The sequence below is a fragment of the Solanum stenotomum genome, chromosome 12 (assembly GCF_019186545.1).
Source record: "Solanum stenotomum isolate F172 chromosome 12, ASM1918654v1, whole genome shotgun sequence".
Taxonomy (NCBI): domain Eukaryota; kingdom Viridiplantae; phylum Streptophyta; class Magnoliopsida; order Solanales; family Solanaceae; genus Solanum; species Solanum stenotomum.
Genome location: NC_064293.1, coordinates 36420152 through 36437186, shown reverse-complemented (window position 1 = coordinate 36437186; position 17035 = coordinate 36420152). Strand labels below are relative to the sequence as shown.

Sequence of the window (17035 nt, the reverse complement as noted above, 5' to 3'; positions counted from 1 at the left end):
AAAAAAGTAATTATGGCACTACCTTGTTGTTCATGATGTAGTTGCTATGTTTCTATTTTTTTTTTTATATTTGAATTTGATGTACGCAAGTTGAAGGTCTTTTGAAAACAACTTCTCTATTCCCACCTCCTTAGATCTCACATTCTCACTTATGAAATTTTATTAGATAATGAATATGTTATTGTTGTTGGTTAGAATTTGAATTTAATAGTAAATAAAAAATATTATTATTTTTTTCTTTCTTTTGCGTAATGCTTGAATTAGTCGATATATTTATATAGGTGAAATGATCCAATTTCCAGTAAGATAATAGCAGGACACTTTATTGTCACACCAAAAAGAAAGACGGCAATAACGTATAATTTCATCATTGTGCTTATATTAGATACATGTTATTTGTCATAGTCTTTTGTAGTATTATCATAAGACACATTTACGTTTGTGTAGAGAGAAGCGTGAACAATTTTAAAAGATTGTTTATTCCAAAATATTTATCATGTTTCATTTTTTTCGAGAATTAATTGACATTGAACAATTTTTAAGGAAAAAATATTTTGTGATTCCTTACCTCAATTGACAAGTATTTATTATGGTTAAATTTTTGTTACGATTAAATGTTATATATACTAGAAGGTAAATTATAGTTGAAAAATTATATTGTATGTCACTATTGCCAACATGTAAAATTTTAATCTAACAAGATAAGGGGAAAAGAGAGTAGAAGCTTAGGAGTTCTCAGCCACTCTTGTGAGTTGTGACAAGGAGTAAAAGGGCATCCCTGTGCCCAAAGCATCTGGTGTTAGCAGGGTTGCACTCCAAAGGGTGTGATGTAGACAGTCTAACATAGTGCGAAAACAATGCATTTTTTTTAAAAAGAAGCAAAACACAAAATGGAGACCTGATATAAAACATGTTGAAACAAGAAGTTAAAAACAACTGGAGAACATAGTAAACATCACTCACAAGGTTCAACCATTTATTCAAGCTAAATAATATGTTACAATTGCAATGCATATGTACACAATTATGGTTCAAATAGTCACCCCCACCCCCCTCACTCTCTCACACACACAACACACATCTGCACACTTCAAAATTAACATAGCAACAGCCACATCAAGGCCAGTTCAAGTACTGAAATTGTAGACATATTGATAAAGTTTTTATTACAGAGGTGCATAGCTTACTCTTAATCGGACAACTGACTGCAATCAATACCTTTGTCGGAAAATGCCTCCACGAGTTTAGGGTAAAGCTTGCCAAGCATAATCTTGAATCCAGTAGAGCTTCCTTTTATCGGTTCTTGGTCCTGGCTCTTGGGTTGGAATGCTGAACCAACTGGGGCACCATCCATGTACGCCTTACAAGCCAACAAAATGTTTTTCCACCGGTTACCAAAGTGCTCTTGCACAAGTGCCTCAAAATGCTGCAGAATAATTGACCAAGCAATTCAGAAACTTTCAGAGTAAAAGGAAAGTGCTTCTATAAAAAATTCTTGGTGGTAATTATAACTTTGGGTTGATTTCTCATATGGTCAATCAACTAATAGTTATTAGATCAGAAAGTCATTTTTCTTCTTGTTCCAATTTTCTTCAACAAAGAAAGTGACTTTCTGAGATAATAAGTATTAATAGAGTGAACATATGAGAAATCAACTCTTGGAATTTTATGTTGCCGGAATCCAAATTCCAGCTCTTAACATGTCTCTTCTGTACATTCTTTTATCTGAAATCTAAACATGACATGAAAAAAATTAGAAAACTTCAGATGTAAATTACCTTGGGTGGCTTGTGGAGCAGGTATAACATGGACTTCCAGGTAACGAGGAAAGCATTCTCATTATAGCTGACTGAATTCTTTTCACCGTCAGCTTTTCCAATCTGTGCATCATATCCAGCCTCATTGAAATAAGGCTTTTCGTTGAGCACAAGAGCTTGAAGAGAGAGGAGAACTTGTAGAATCGTGGAACTTTTGGGGTTCCACACTTCATTTCCAGAGCCTGTCCATGTGTTTAAGAGGCTAAGGCAAACCTTACCTGACTCATACAGGTTTGGATTGACACGAAGCCCGCCAGAGTGATAGTAGACCATCTGCACAATTTCATTTTTGCAAAATCTAAATAAGCTCTATCTGGAAAGTGTATGCCTGATCTTATAACACACGAAACAGATGGATTTTACAATTGGATGGTGGAGTTGGATAATTGGATGCCTAACAATGCGTAAGATCTAATGAATACATATGATATGAGTTCAGATTCCAAATGAAGGGCAAGGCTCATGTCTATCAATCAGAACATTGCGGAAATAGGCAACTACTTGTGCATCATGTTACAGATAAACACCACAAGCTATAGAGATTTACTTACAGGTGGCTCATGAGGATAGTCCGGAGGTAGGTAAATATCAAAGAAGAAGACTCCATCATGATACGGAGTCGCAGGTGCACCAATAATGGCAGCTCGAATCAAATCGGTTCTTTCCTCATAGATGCGTACATAGATAGTCTCTGTTTTAAGTTTTAATAAAGTCAGTGGGGATAAATAGCCAAAGAAATGCACTGTAAACCATATATTCAATGATAAAGTGGTTTCTTGTTGATACAATCAGATATTATGCAGCTTTATCCCAAAAAAGAAAAAAGATTTAGCACAGTCGAGTTGTGGTATATTTAGGGTCTATATCTCAGCCCCTCCCCCAAATGTTTTCCTAATTGAGCAATAATTTGTTTGTTTTTTCCAAACTTAAAGTTGGAATTTTTCAGTTGGTTGATGTTCATACCACTTATCATCACTCGGAACTTTCTCCCTTCCTGGGTGAAAGTCATTAACTTTTAACAGCTATCAACCAACATTGAATTAAGGAGAAGGGAACTTTCGTTTTTGAGAAGGAGAAGGGAGCTTTCTTAAGAAATTGATATGTGGTGGAGGGGTCGTTACAAACAGCAAAAACTAAACAATTGGCACATAATATCAGAAACATCAAATAAAAAACTAATTTGTTGGCTGTTCTTCTTGCAAAGATCTGATGGAATAACCCACACAATGAATTTTGAATAAAAGATCAATCATTTTGCTCTGATGCACAGATAAAACACAAAACTTGTGGACTGCCCTACCAAAGGAATTACCATTTGCCTTCAGTACATGAAATCCAGAACAACTGATATTTTATCATATTCCATACACTACTGATGAACAATATTTCAGGTATTAAAATTCTAGTCGCACATCTTGCAAATTCTCATTGAATGACAGGCTAATAGCTTTTCAAAAATTTCCCTTGTTTTCATACATTTGAGTAGCTTCACAATTCCCAATGTTATGACATTCTATTCCCCATTCAACCATCTTTTAGATTAACAAGTATGACTTATACTTGTCAAAAACATCAGTAGATATAGAAAACTATAGCAGAATGTAGATATCACATCATTAGACATACTTGAGCAGAAAAATAGGTTGAAATTCTCACCAGGAAGATCACGTTCCAAAATGCTCCACTCTTGCTGGACCTTCTTCAGCCAACCTCTTCTCACCTGTGAAGTAATAGAAAGATTAAAGAACGGAAAAGAGAGTCGTAATAAAGAACACTGAGCAGACATGTTCATTTGGGAAAAACAAGAAGTATTTTGAACCTGGGATAACTGGGCCTTTCCAGCACCATCTGCAAAATGGTGGTCCGAGAAATCGGTGACCACATCAAACTGTCTAAAATGTTCAGGCAGCTTGCTGGAAGATGGCAAAGCATCATCTTTTTGGCCCTCAGTTGTTTCCTGTCGTTGCTCTAGTTCCATTTCAGGTGAAGCCTTCAAGTCCTCAAATGTGGGAATTCCTGCATTCAGATGGCTAAGTTCTATGACTTCCTCCTCATCGACAATCCTTGATTTCTGGCCTTCTTCTGATATAGTTTGGTATGCACCAAACAGTGAAGTGCTCAAGGAGCCAAAAAGACTTGAGGTGATACTAGAGAAAAAGCCAATAGCAGTTCGAGAAACCAAACAGGAACCAGAATCCCACAAGCTCTCATTGCAACTTTCACTATTGCCACCAAACTTCAGCAAGCCCTGAATATAAAAAAAATATGAACTCTATCAAACTTTCACACAAGAAGTTGAAGAAAATAAGGATACCTAATATCTAGTGAAAATCTATGCAATATAAGCTGCTTTTAGTGTAGATGCCAAATGATCTTGCAATCACAGCGAAGGCACAACACACAGGGAGGCAATTAGACTGACCTTTTCCTCCTCATGCTTTGAGAGTTGACTTTCATTTGAACAGATCTCCACACCTGATGGCTCAGCATTTTCAGCATTGGATGCAGTAATGGAAACAGCAGCTTCACATTTATCTATCCGGTAGATCTCAAAGGGTGCAACCTGATGAGCATATATTAATAAAGACAAGATTTGAGCCAGCTCAAGGCATAAACAAAAGATTAGGAAGAAGTTTCTCAAAATATTTTAGCCCTTGATACATTATTTGTTACTTTCAACATTTACCATGTGAACAATACTCAAAAAATAAACCCTTTTGGTTACAAATTTCAAGCTCTTTCGTCTTATCAACTTTAAGCCAAAATATGTCGAATTTCAAAAATAATGTAAAAAGACAATAATCAAATGATTGTAGGAAAGCGTGAGTGCTAATGTCAATTAACAGTAAGTATCCTTTTGAATTTCCAAACAGGTTAAAAGTCATGCTCACTTTCAGCTTTGGGAAACAAAGTGACAGAAAAATAGATAGGATTTAACCCCTGAAAAATAAAAGAACAGAAAGAAGAGTTCCCTTACCATGCTTGTAACACCAGTAGCCCATTTTACTTCAATATCGCCATCTTTGAAGCCAACAATAATACCAATGCAAGATAAATGATCATATTTGGGGAAATCCAAATTATCCTTTCCAGTATCAACATTCTTAAGATCAGTGTTGCTGTCCATGCCAGTCTCAGAGAACATGTGCGCACTTAAACTCTTTCCCTCAAGACTGAAAACCTGATCCTCACAAAACTTGCAAACCGCATCACCCAAACAGTATGAGTAGTCTGGATGATCCATCAGTTCATATGCACTCACAATTTCTTCACTTTGCTCAACCCTAAAGTTATTTGGTTCATTCAAGGAATAAGTTGTCCATTTTACCTTCACAGTTCGCTCCTTTGCGTCAACGCATCTCACCACACCCCAGCGTTTTGGACTGGGAACAGATGAGTCGTCACCCATTCCCTTCTCAAGCACGAACTGCTCAGGCCAAAACTCATGAGCATCTACAATATTGACAGGGAAAACAGAATGCGAGTCCAATCCAGTAGTCACACTTCCATCCTGCCATAAAACATCAACTTTTGTCCTTGTTTTTGAAATTACAGCAACTTGCAAAAAAGTTGAGCTCCTATTACTTTTCTGAGATGCCTTGTTTAGTTGCCTATCCTGTTCCATTGGTCCACAGGGAGGTGAGCTTTGAATACTCTTTCGCACAATGTTCTTAGAGTCAGCAACTGGAAGTACACAGCAATCTCCAAGTTGCCACTTTGCATGGGAGTAGCAAGACAACAAGGTCAATTTTTCTGAGTCCTGAAAAGTTGGAGGACTAGGCATCTTTTCACAACCAAGACTGCCACAGCCAATCCAATCTACATGCACCACTCCAGCCTCCACAGCATAAATGGTACCTTGCTCTCTTTTGCCACTTCTTACACCACATAACCAATTGGTTGACCCGGAGGCAGATACAGACTGAACTTGCACCCTTTGACCCGGATAGAAAGGATATTGGGGGTCTTCAACTAAATCAGGGGAAATGGGTGTGAGTATTTCTGAACCTTCTGCTGAAAATTCAGACTTTGCACCATCATCAAAGAGAACTTTAATTTTATCGACAATCTTTTCAACTTTCCCTAGCCATGGGCCCATCACTACATAATCCCCAACTGAAATTGGACGTATTTTCACAAGATCTTTTGAGTTAACATCTTGTATTTTGCTTCCATAAATACTTTCCAAGTCAACAATCATCTCGACGTTGACCACTTTTCCCATCTGTCCAGATGGTTCTTTTTCGGAACATACTATGTCCCCATACATGAACACCCTCTCAAAAGAGAGGAAATCATCGATCTTACCGATGCTTTCCTCAAGACTTGAAAGAATAGAACATGCATGCCCACCATACAGATATTCAACATAATCCTGATCATCATAACTGCTGCTCTCACTGAAACTGTCGAAGTCACTTAGAGATGTATCCATAATGTGGAATCTAGAGAAATATATTCTGCAATTTGAGAAATACCAATTGATAAGTCAAGAAATGAGGGTTAAAAAACCATAGTGTTGGAACAAAAGTTGCAGTCAGTGATTCTTGGTGCTTAAGTAGTTCAAATAGTTTGTATAGATACAAACAACTGACTGAAAATTTGACTTGAAAGATTAACACACACTTTTAACAGTTAACATTACATTATATGCTTCATAATTATTCAGTGGCTCATATAAAGTACTGCACTATACTTGTTCAGAACCAAGAACAATTGATTTGGATGACTTGAATAGGAAAAAATGGCAATCATGATCAGCTTAACTAAGTTGAACTAAGCCAATCTCTATTGGTTTTAGACAATATAACTGAAGATAAATTACATGGACAAATAAATGATGAGTAAAGACATACCACAAAAGTCACTTCCAAATCCCTGCTGCGTGATACAAGCTTACAAATTGATATGGATCACCTGCTGATGACGAATACCAATACTGCCAACGATGACTGATGTATATTTCCAAAGATAATAAGATCTTTAGGTCAATCTGTTTTTTAAACAGAGACCAAGATAGTATCTCCAAAAGGAGATAATGCCAAAGGAGATTTGCCCTAAAGACAAAACGGTGGTGGAGTCTAACAACTCCGAAATGCCAAAGGAGATTTGCCCAGAGAAACGAAATCCACTAGAAGGGTTGTGTGGAGAAGAAAGTTCCAATTAATTGTGGTCCTAGTAGAAGTGCCACTTCAGCTCTTCCTAACAGGTTGAAGAGGAAGTCCAACTTGCCAGAAATATGGATCAATTTTTTACCAACGAAGGAAGATGACACCTAGAATATAAACACGACAAAGAACCACCAAACCACGGAACTTACAATTTGCCAAAGGAGATTTGCCCAGCAGTGCCAATAGAGAGACGCATATGTAAATATACGCTTTGCTTAAAATAATTTGCTCCTCTCAAAGGCCAGGGGAATTTTGCCAAAAAAAAGATTTGCCCCAAAAGAGATGTCTTGGACAGTTGAATCAACCAGAAATAGACAGATGTGTTGGCTAAAGTGCTTAAAATGCGAAAGATATATCCTTTCTTGAGTAATGTTCAGCAAAGGAAGCTTCTTAGAAAATGTTGGTTGATCTGACGGACAGAACTATCAGGAAATCCTTGCAAGAAATGTTGTAGCTTGACCGTGAAACCCAACTTTCTTCCGAGTCAAATCAAACTGAGCTGTTTCAAAATATTCATGAAACCTGAGAGCAGAATAGATATTAATTTCAACACAATGTTTTTTTTTGAGATAAGGGTAACTATTAATTTCAACAATATGTTATTTGATATGTAAAGCAGCAAAGGACCAGTTCTGCAGTTTTCGGCCAACAGATACATAGTATGCATTGCAATAGAGACACAGCAAGAAATTCTAAGATGATAAAGGACCACTTTCTAAGTGAAACTTGCTACTCAAAGATTAATTGAGTGATGGCTGAACTTGTATGTACATTTATTCATTTAAGATGTTGTTTGAACCTACAATAAGATCAATTAAAGCTCTATAGTTAATTGCTTCAGCGTGCTTTTGTCTGACCACAATTTTTTTTTAGCTATAGCTAATTCTAAAACCCAAATCCATGACCCTTCAACACCTCAAAATGAATTGAAGACCATATAAGGATCACAGCTCTCCAGCTAACAACACTAGTAAAATCAACCACTTCAATGAGCAGGACAGAAATACCTCCAAACATCATGGTACTGGGAAAATGATCATCTCAAGTTTGTACTCCCAATGATCAAAATATGTTGCACAACTATTAAATAAGAATAGGCCTATAATATTTCCCTTCAATAAAGGCCTCAAAGTGATGAGTTCCAAATTGAAATTTGTTGAGAAGTTTAGGTCTTTGAATTATTACATCAATGACATTAAAATATATCTCTATACTGGGATTTATTTTTCTATCTGTGTGAACACTTAGTTTGAGACTTCCAAGGAGAAGAGATTCATACAGGGTGTTTCTATCCTGGTAAACAGAAAGAGTTCAAGAAAGAGAAGATATTGTAGTTTTTCTTTATAAATGGGATCTCTTAAGATCTAAGATCTTAATAGTGGAATAAGACTCCAAGGCTTTTTCAATCATCAGTCACTGTATTATCTGTGTTTTTGTCCAGAGTCCACCTCTTTGACATTGAGTATCTACTCTAAGTGAGAGCAATGAGTTTCTTGTTCAGCTTTAACTCTGCTTTTTTCACAATTTAATCCAATTTATCAGCCTAACTTTTATTCACATCATACCACACCCTTATCCTTTCCCAGTTCATTCGTAAAACTTGAATATTTCTGTGTGCCCAAATAATATTAAGTTTCTGATTATCGATGATTTTGCTTCCTTGGGATCAGGTGTTAAGCTTTCAAATGCATTAATACATGAGAAATGTCTAAAACTCTATTATCTTCTGATTCCAGTCCTCACTTCAGAAGTAGGACGAGCCACACGCTAGTAAACAATATTTACTCCTAGATATAAAGTATATGGTGCATCTAGTTTCAACAGAGATTTTTCACTGGTTTGACAATAGCTTGTACTGCACAGATCCTTGAAGACCTTAACCTGAAGACCCTCTATGATTTTTCTTATTTATCCTCTCTGACGATATAAACAACATTCTAGATGTAATTCCCTGAACCCCCATGTGTTCAGAATCAAAGTTAACGGCTACACTCAACAGTCAACATCTATCATGTGACTCCTTTTCCATTTAATTAATGGATGCACATCCCAAAGCATATCAAAAGTCAAACCTAATCTTATCCTTGCATGTCCGTAAGCACAAACTAGAATCATCCTCTATCTAAGGAGGAAAAAAGAAGAACAAAACTAGTAAATAAAATTCTCTCAACAACTTATCAAAAAAATCTCCCAACTAATACAGTAATATGGAATAACTAATAAGAGACATGTGCAATTACATTCCTTTTTCCTCCCATTTGATAGCGGTGGTGTCTGGGCTAGCTTATGTGCACCTTGACTAAATGTGTTATTATTATTCTTAATCAATCTTGAGGCAGTTAGTAAAACTTTACCAAATCACGAAACAATATTTTCCCTTGTGATATCAATTTTCCTTTCCTGATAGTGATGGTCATAAAGACACCAGGCACAGTGGATAAAGCAAATTGCATCTCAGAATTTTATATCGAGTTCTACTCTTTTCACTGTCCTAAACTTTCAATGAAAACAAACTTTTTCATCTCTGAATCAGAACCCCAAAAAAAGAAAAACTTTTGAATTGAATGAAGCTGCTAGTATCCCTAAAAGTTCAATAAAATTCAAACACAAAATACACCTTCACACAAAGAACACAAATAAGAAGGAAAATTCCATCCTTTTGTTCATTGCATATCACACACATAAAGAGAAGTTTCAGAGACATTTTCATCAAGGTGAACAAATATAGATGTTAGATAATTCAAACAACAAAACAGCCAAAAAAGGAGAGAAAAAAAGGCAAGACAGTCTTAGGAGAGAAGGGAAACCAGATTATATAAGTAGCAAGAAGTTGAGAAAGTTACCATCTTTTTTCCCTCTTATGGTTATATCAACCAAATACTCCTCTAAATGAGTAAATTGAAGCAACCCCAGAAGAGAGCCTTTGACAAAACACACTAAGCCCACTCCAACCAATCCTTTTCTCTTGCAAACTTCTTTACTTTCCCGAGAAAAATCCTTTCTTTTTCCTTCCAAACAAAAACAGTGATGACCCTCAACCAAAAAAATCCAAGAAAAAGAAGGATTAAGGGAATTCAGAGAGGCAAATGACCTCCCTAAATTCCCATAATCCACTCATATTCAAATCTTACAAACATGGCAGCATTTAAGTTGCAAAATCACCAACCCCTTTTTCTCTAATCAACTCTCTTCCACTATGTGTGTGTTGAGTGTGAATAAAAATGAATTCTTGAATGTTAAATGGAGATTTCTGTGTAGTGTTATTACTGTTTTTCAGAGTCAAATAGGTAGAGGGGTATTAAAACCCCATATATACTTTTTATTAAGAAGAATATACCATAGTATCTACTCCTTCTTTCTGTTGTATGTATTTTCTGCCGTACAAGCTAACAGTCAGCATCTCATATTTACAAAACTACCCTCTGTGCCTGTAATAATCAATTGTCACATTGATCCCAACTTGGATTCTATTATTAATTAAATTAAATAATTTATCACTTTTGTTCTTTTGAAAAAGATAGTGCTGTTTTAATATATTTTAATTTTTATATGTGATGATTCTATAATTTCTAGTTTATGGTAGGTGTGAAAGACTCAAAAGAATGATGTATCACAAATAGTCTATCTTAATATAAGCATGCCTTTCACAGTTTGAATTCCTAACTTACGGATCATACATAATTATTTTTGGTAAAGAGATTCTATCTAAAACAACATGAAAACTTGTCACAGATGCATGATTGTCTGTTTCTCTATATCCATGATCTTCATATTTGACACTGTCATTATTGAAAATGAGTGTAGTGAAAAGGACCAAAATTTTAAGGTTTGACTATTTTCTATATATATAATTACTCTCTTTGGACTTTGTTTTAATTCATAATATTTGAAGAAATCTGTTTTAAAACAAATGTCATTTTCTTATAATTAAAAATAGAATTTTTTTTATTTTTTTTAATAAAATAATCAATTCAAATTATATCAAATAAATTGAGACGGATAGGAATTATTATTCAACTTATTATACTCCACATCCACTAACATCTTGTACTATCTAAGTTCTAATAACATCTTGTGCTATCTCTTAAAATAGATATCAAAGTGGGATTTGCTTTGGTGACAGAGTAAAAAATCTTTCTTTATTTGTAAAGGCTTGACAAATGGCATTACAAGAAGGGGTTTTCATGATTAATAAAGTACTATATAATAATATAATTCTTTATAGACATTTCACAAAAGTCGCCATTAAAGTAAGCATACACATTTTGAAAAGAAAAAAAAAAAAAGTAGCACGACACACTCAATATTTACGAATATTCCATCATAGCTTAAGTAATAATCTAAATTTAATTCCGAATATTCCAAAATCATCTAATAAAATTAGGTTTGCACCTTCGAAGTTTGCTCTAGTCGCCTGAAGCCTTGTAAATTGATTGCGAGGGATTTAGGTTTTATCTGACAAATGGCAAGTAAACTCTCTCCATTTGAAAGTTTTTGGAAATGGGATAGTTGTATATCTTTCGACTATCTAATTTTTTAAAAATAACTAGAAGATATCAGCTCAAAAAATATCATATAATAATTGCATCCCCCACCCCCACCCCCACCCCAAAAAAAAAACACATATAGTACTAATATATGTTAACCTAAGTTATGCGACTCTTCAATTTTGATTTCGCAATTCGTGTCGAATTCTCTAAAGATATATTATTTTTTAAAAAAATTGAGATGCACCTATTGATATTTTTAAGGAGTTTGAGCAACATATATAGATGCTAACACAACGAGCAAATTAAAGGGTGTTGGATAAAAAACTTTAATTTTTTTTTCTAACGGACACACAAGCCAATGGAAATGTGGGCTTTTCATATCGGATGTGATGACATGCTAATGTTATGTCAATTAAATTTAATACGATACTTATTTCAGTAGTATGTTTTTTTTAAAAAAAAAAGATAAATAATGCATCAAATAGAGCTTACGTAAACATTCATTTGTCATATACATAAATTATATAGATTGTGGCTCAAATATTCTATAATGACAAGGAAGAAATCCAAAAAGCAAATAATATAGTGCATAGGTGAATGTTCTTTATGTATGACCGTTAGATTCAATTAATTAATATAAGAAAAAAATTTCAATGCATTGATAAATGAGAAAACGAAATTTCTTGATCACTTTCAAGTTACAAATTGAATAAAAAAAATGGCATATTCAAATCTTTTAAATATAAAATAAAAAAATTTATAAATAACCTATAAAATCAATTCTCCCGATGGCCAAGAAATATAGCCATCCATTCAACACTACTAAGAGACGATATTACTAAAAAAAAAACAAAAACAATCACTTTTTGCCTAGTCATAATTTTATTTTTTAAGTTAATACGTAACACTTTTCTTGAACAAGTTTGGTGGTGATGATTCAGTGTTGGATTACAACATTTTCCACCACATATAATCAACCAAACAAGAGTTGTCTTTATATATTATGTAACAAGTTAAAAAACATCCTAGGTTTTTTAATTGTCTTAGTCTTCTAACTATATATATACATACATATGTCAAATTGTCAATGTTATAAGAATATTCTTTTAGAAATCACTTTTAATATTAGAAGCACATGCATCCTAATTTGTCTTGCTTAATAAGTTTATTCCTTCTCTATCTATCATGCAAAAAAAGGGAAATGCATTATCTACTATCACTAGCTTATTATTCACTCATATTATAACTAGGTGTGATTTAATTTGCAAGAAATGACCTCATAAGAGTGGTCTTGAATTCTTGGTCCACCTAAAAAATACCTTGTACACATTAGTTTTGCATATGAGATAGTAATTTGTGATATTTTAATAAGTCAAAGACAATAAATCTGTTCAATTAACATCAAATTTTGTCTCATATGTAAACAAACAGTGTGTTTTGCTCCGTTATTTATTAAGTCAATACAACTTATTTTTTTGTCCAAACAATATATATACTAACAATCTATATGAATTATTTTATATACGACAATAACAACATATTTAGTGAAATCCCATTAAGTGAGATCTAAAGAGAGTAGAGTGTACGCAGACCTTAATTATCATTACATCGAGGAGAATAGAGAGACTGTTTGTGAAAGATCATCAGCTCAAGTGCATATGTATTATTCTATGGAGAGAGATATACATAAATTAAAGGCCTACTTAATTAACTTTTACAAGTCATTTAATCACTATTATGTGCTTACTTGACTCTTTCCAAGTTATACGAAATGATTAGGAAGGTGTTGTTAGATGATTTAATTTTTAAGTGATTTACTTATTTATAAATATATATGTTGAAGTAAAGATGGATTTATTCTTTTTAAAGGTGCAAAGTTGGAATTAGATCCAAAGATAACAGTATTATGCACTAATCTTTATTGGAAAGACATTTTAACAAAGTGGAAGTTTTTTGGGGTTTGAAAATGACATTTTCCTAACTTTCAATCTATTTCCACTTCAGTAAGTCTTAGCCAACTCTTTATTTTTTAATTTTAAAAAAACAACTCTTTATTTATTTTTGGTGGGTTTCAAATTCAATGGTCTTAGCACTTTACATGATTGTGTTTTTTCCCTTGAATTAATCCTCTTTTTTTTTTTTTTTTAATGTGTGTGTATTTGCATTTGGTTTTATACTTAGTTCTTATGCACATGCAGGGACCACGAATCACTAATCACCAATAAGATCTAATTACAGGCATAATTAAACACCTTTTTTTATTATTATTATTAGAGATACATAAACAACATGGAAGTAAGTATATACTTTTTACGATTTAATTTTTTTGTCTGATTTTGATTTGTTATGGAGCTTAAGAAAGTAAAAAAAAATAAAAATGAATCATGTGATATTAAATTAAAGATATATAGAATGTACCTAATATTCTTTGATCTTATGCTCTTAAATATGTCACGTGAAACATTAAAATTAAAGATTTTTAAAAAATGGAGAGACATATTTTTTAAAATGAATTAAAACAAAAATTAGACAAATAAATTGAAACAGACGAAGTAGTAAAGGCAATGTTGAGTTTTAAAGGTGTGAACGGGAAATGAAGGATGGTGACTCTCTTGAAGGGTTGTGACTTTTGACGAAGGAATGTGACCTTTATGAAATGTTGTATCTTTTCTAAAGGGTTGTGACCGTTTGAAAGGTTGTGCATTTTCCAAAGGGCTGTGACATTTCTGAAAGGTTATCCTTTTTTCAAAGAGATGTGACTTTTACCTTTTGTTGGTTATAAATAGAGAGACTTTCTCTCATTTTTCTGTATCGAATTATTCCCTTCTCTTGCATACATTTCTTACAAATCAAAATCGATCGATCGTGTCTCTGTGTGTGATTCGTTGCTGTTATTTTGAGTTCGTTGAAATTATTGAAGTTTGAGGTACCACTACTTCTTTAATGGTTAATCCGTTTTATCTTGGGAGGAATTAATCTACAACCTCGAGTTCTTGAGGGGATTAAATTTCTTAAACACACATAGTGGGTTCTGTGGACACGGATTGTTCTTTGTTTTTTCTTTTCATCTTTTATTATTTTTTGGTTTGCTAATCTGAATACATGAGATAACAGACTCAGTGGTGTAGATGGATATCCTTGGTCGAAAAATTATATTATGCATATAAAAAATTGTATGAAGTATCAAGGTCAAAAAATATTTTCAATACGTATATATTAAATCTTGGACATCCTTAATGAAATTTATGACGGAATAGACTATTGCACGTTTATATTAGGCGGTGTGTGCGCTTTGAACTAATCAAACACTTTCTTGTATTTAAGAATGTATGTCATCCAAATCAAGAAATGTGGTGTGTCTATAATAAGTGAAAGTGGTCACAAATTTCGTAGTAATAACAGTTTTTTTTTAATCCATCAGATTAAGTTGAATTATAATGGCAGATAATCTAATCACCAAAAAGCAAAAAAGATGCATTCAACAATCAACGGCAAATCAAACCAAACTCCAAAAGTAATTGATTTTGTGTACACAAATAAACAAGACTATTACTTGTTTGGCTAGAACGTACTTTTTTCTAACCTATTGCTTTTGAACGTGAGACCTCATTGATCACTACGTCACAGGCTACAACCATTAACGCTAGTTTGAGGTTAATGGAAGGAGGAAAAGATGGTGGACGATGAACACTTTGATCATATTAACATTATTATTTGTGGGAAGTCATGTTGTAGAATTTAAAAAGAAAAAAAAAATCATTTTTTAATTCAGAAAAAAGTAGCACAAAGTGCTCATGCCATGTGTTTTAATTTTGGTGTTGATCAACTGGTCAATTTTTCAAGATTTTTGCTTCTTTCACAATGTTCTATCACTTCAATATAGTTATACCCACAACTCAAAAGGACACTAACACATATACATTACCATCATAAAATACAAATCTTGAGTTGGAAAGAATACATAAACTGTAAAGTGGAAACAAATTTATATATAATAGTATGTTATTGCCCACTTAGAAATTTTAATTATTCATTTTTCTTTAACTCTTTTTTTACACCATAGAGATATTGAATAGAAAAAGGATGAACTTCATGGCCACAAAGTAATTTCTTCTTCAATTGATTAGTAAGTGACCAATTTGATGTATGATCATCTGGTGTTCAGTATTCATTGATCCGACTGATTCAGATTCATATAATGTAAGACTCACTAGAAAAAGCGTTTACTATCAAATTATAATCCTACATTATAGATACCAACTAAGATATTAATTATGTTTATTTTCTGTAGAATATGGTTACACATGCTAATGAAAATGAAGTTTTGTGAGTGGAGTGGGAGGCTAATAGAGTCGTCGTTAGTGGGAGGGACTATTTTATATTGACACAAAGGATTCCATTATTAGTTCTTTTTTTAAAAAAAAAAAATTCAAATTGGAGCACTAAGAGGTCTTATTATTCCTTTCCTAGCTTTAATTTGTTCATCAATAATACCTAGCTCTAATGATATCCACTTATTTTTTCAAAAAGAGAAAAAATGTAAAATAAATAAATAAATCAAGGTCCACTTCAAGTACTTTTGTATTTATGGGGGAAGCTATATCCCAAAAGCTTAATCATTAGCACTAAAGAGCACAACTTAATCATAAAGAAAGAGAGATTAGATAAGAGTTTGAGTTTCTAAAGAGGAAATATGATTACAAAGATTAGAAAGGGATGTTCAATGAACTTGTTTAGCCAGTTAGCACAGAAAATCTCATTCGTGTAAGTTTTGATGGATAATGTTATGTGATACCTTGGCTAATCGAAAGTTGAACGTACCCAATATAATAATCGAAAGAAAGAAAATGAAAAAAATTGCATGGGATAAAGTAAGATGCTTTTAAAGAAATGGTAGGGCAAAATTTACAAGTGGAGCAAAAGAACTACTATATCATAGAGGTGACAGAAAGTGAAGAGATAGAGAGACTTCATCCTAATCTTAAGTATTGTTTTGGAGTCAACTAAGAAGATATAGCTGCAAGCTAGGCTTTGCATACACCAAACATCTTCTCTTATCAACAAGTGGGACAGTCTGTAGACTTAGGAAGTGTCTGTGGTGGCAACTGTTTGAATCTGTGTTTATCAATCAGATATTGATAATGCCACATGTGTTTGTCAAATATTATCTAGAACTTAAAAGATCAAAAGCCATATGATTGATACTTCATGTCTGTAGACTGATATGGAAATATTTAGACCTATTCTGATTTCTGTTACTGAATAGCTTTACAGGTTTAGCTCAATCAAGGTCACAATGCTAATGTTACATGTCCCTTTGGGGACATCAAATAAAACTGGAACGAAACAATGCTAATTTTTTATACAAGTCAATGCAAAAACCAAACATTCAGTGTAAGCTGATACAAGGCAGGCAGAAACCAAAGAAAACACGGTTTAGTGTAAATATTCGGTGCAGTAGGTATTTACTGTCTGACAGTAACACAAGGAAAGGGCATACCAGAAAATAGATGAGAAAAAGTCGCCACTGCTTTAACAGTAGGAAATACTCCTTTGC

The 17035-nt window shown here is 33.5% G+C and overlaps 1 protein-coding gene across 1 annotated transcript; it reads right to left on the bottom strand.

The window, feature by feature from the left end:
- Positions 1-926: 926 nt before the first annotated feature.
- Positions 927-10269, bottom strand: LOC125848062 (probable ubiquitin-conjugating enzyme E2 24). The gene is made up of 9 exons (XM_049527856.1): positions 9832-10269; positions 6674-7510; positions 4795-6277; positions 4240-4380; positions 3637-4065; positions 3474-3537; positions 2369-2508; positions 1779-2090; positions 927-1426 (listed from the first exon to the last, which is right to left on the bottom strand). Exons 3-9 carry the CDS (start codon positions 6250-6252, stop codon positions 1190-1192), a joined length of 2781 nt encoding a protein of 926 aa, XP_049383813.1. The 5' UTR covers positions 6253-6277; positions 6674-7510; positions 9832-10269; the 3' UTR covers positions 927-1189.
- Positions 10270-17035: the final 6766 nt, after the last annotated feature.

Excerpts from the sequence above, each read along its gene's own strand:
- LOC125848062 (XM_049527856.1), bottom strand. The coding sequence starts at position 6,252 with ATGGATACATCTCTAAGTGACTTCGACAGTTTCAGTGAGAGCAGCAGT. Across the intron at positions 4,066-4,239 it reads CAAAGCATGAGGAGGAAAAG|GGCTTGCTGAAGTTTGGTGG; the intron begins GTCAGTCTAATT and ends TTTTATATTCAG. Across the intron at positions 3,538-3,636 it reads GAAAGGCCCAGTTATCCCAG|GTGAGAAGAGGTTGGCTGAA; the intron begins GTTCAAAATACT and ends ATTACTTCACAG.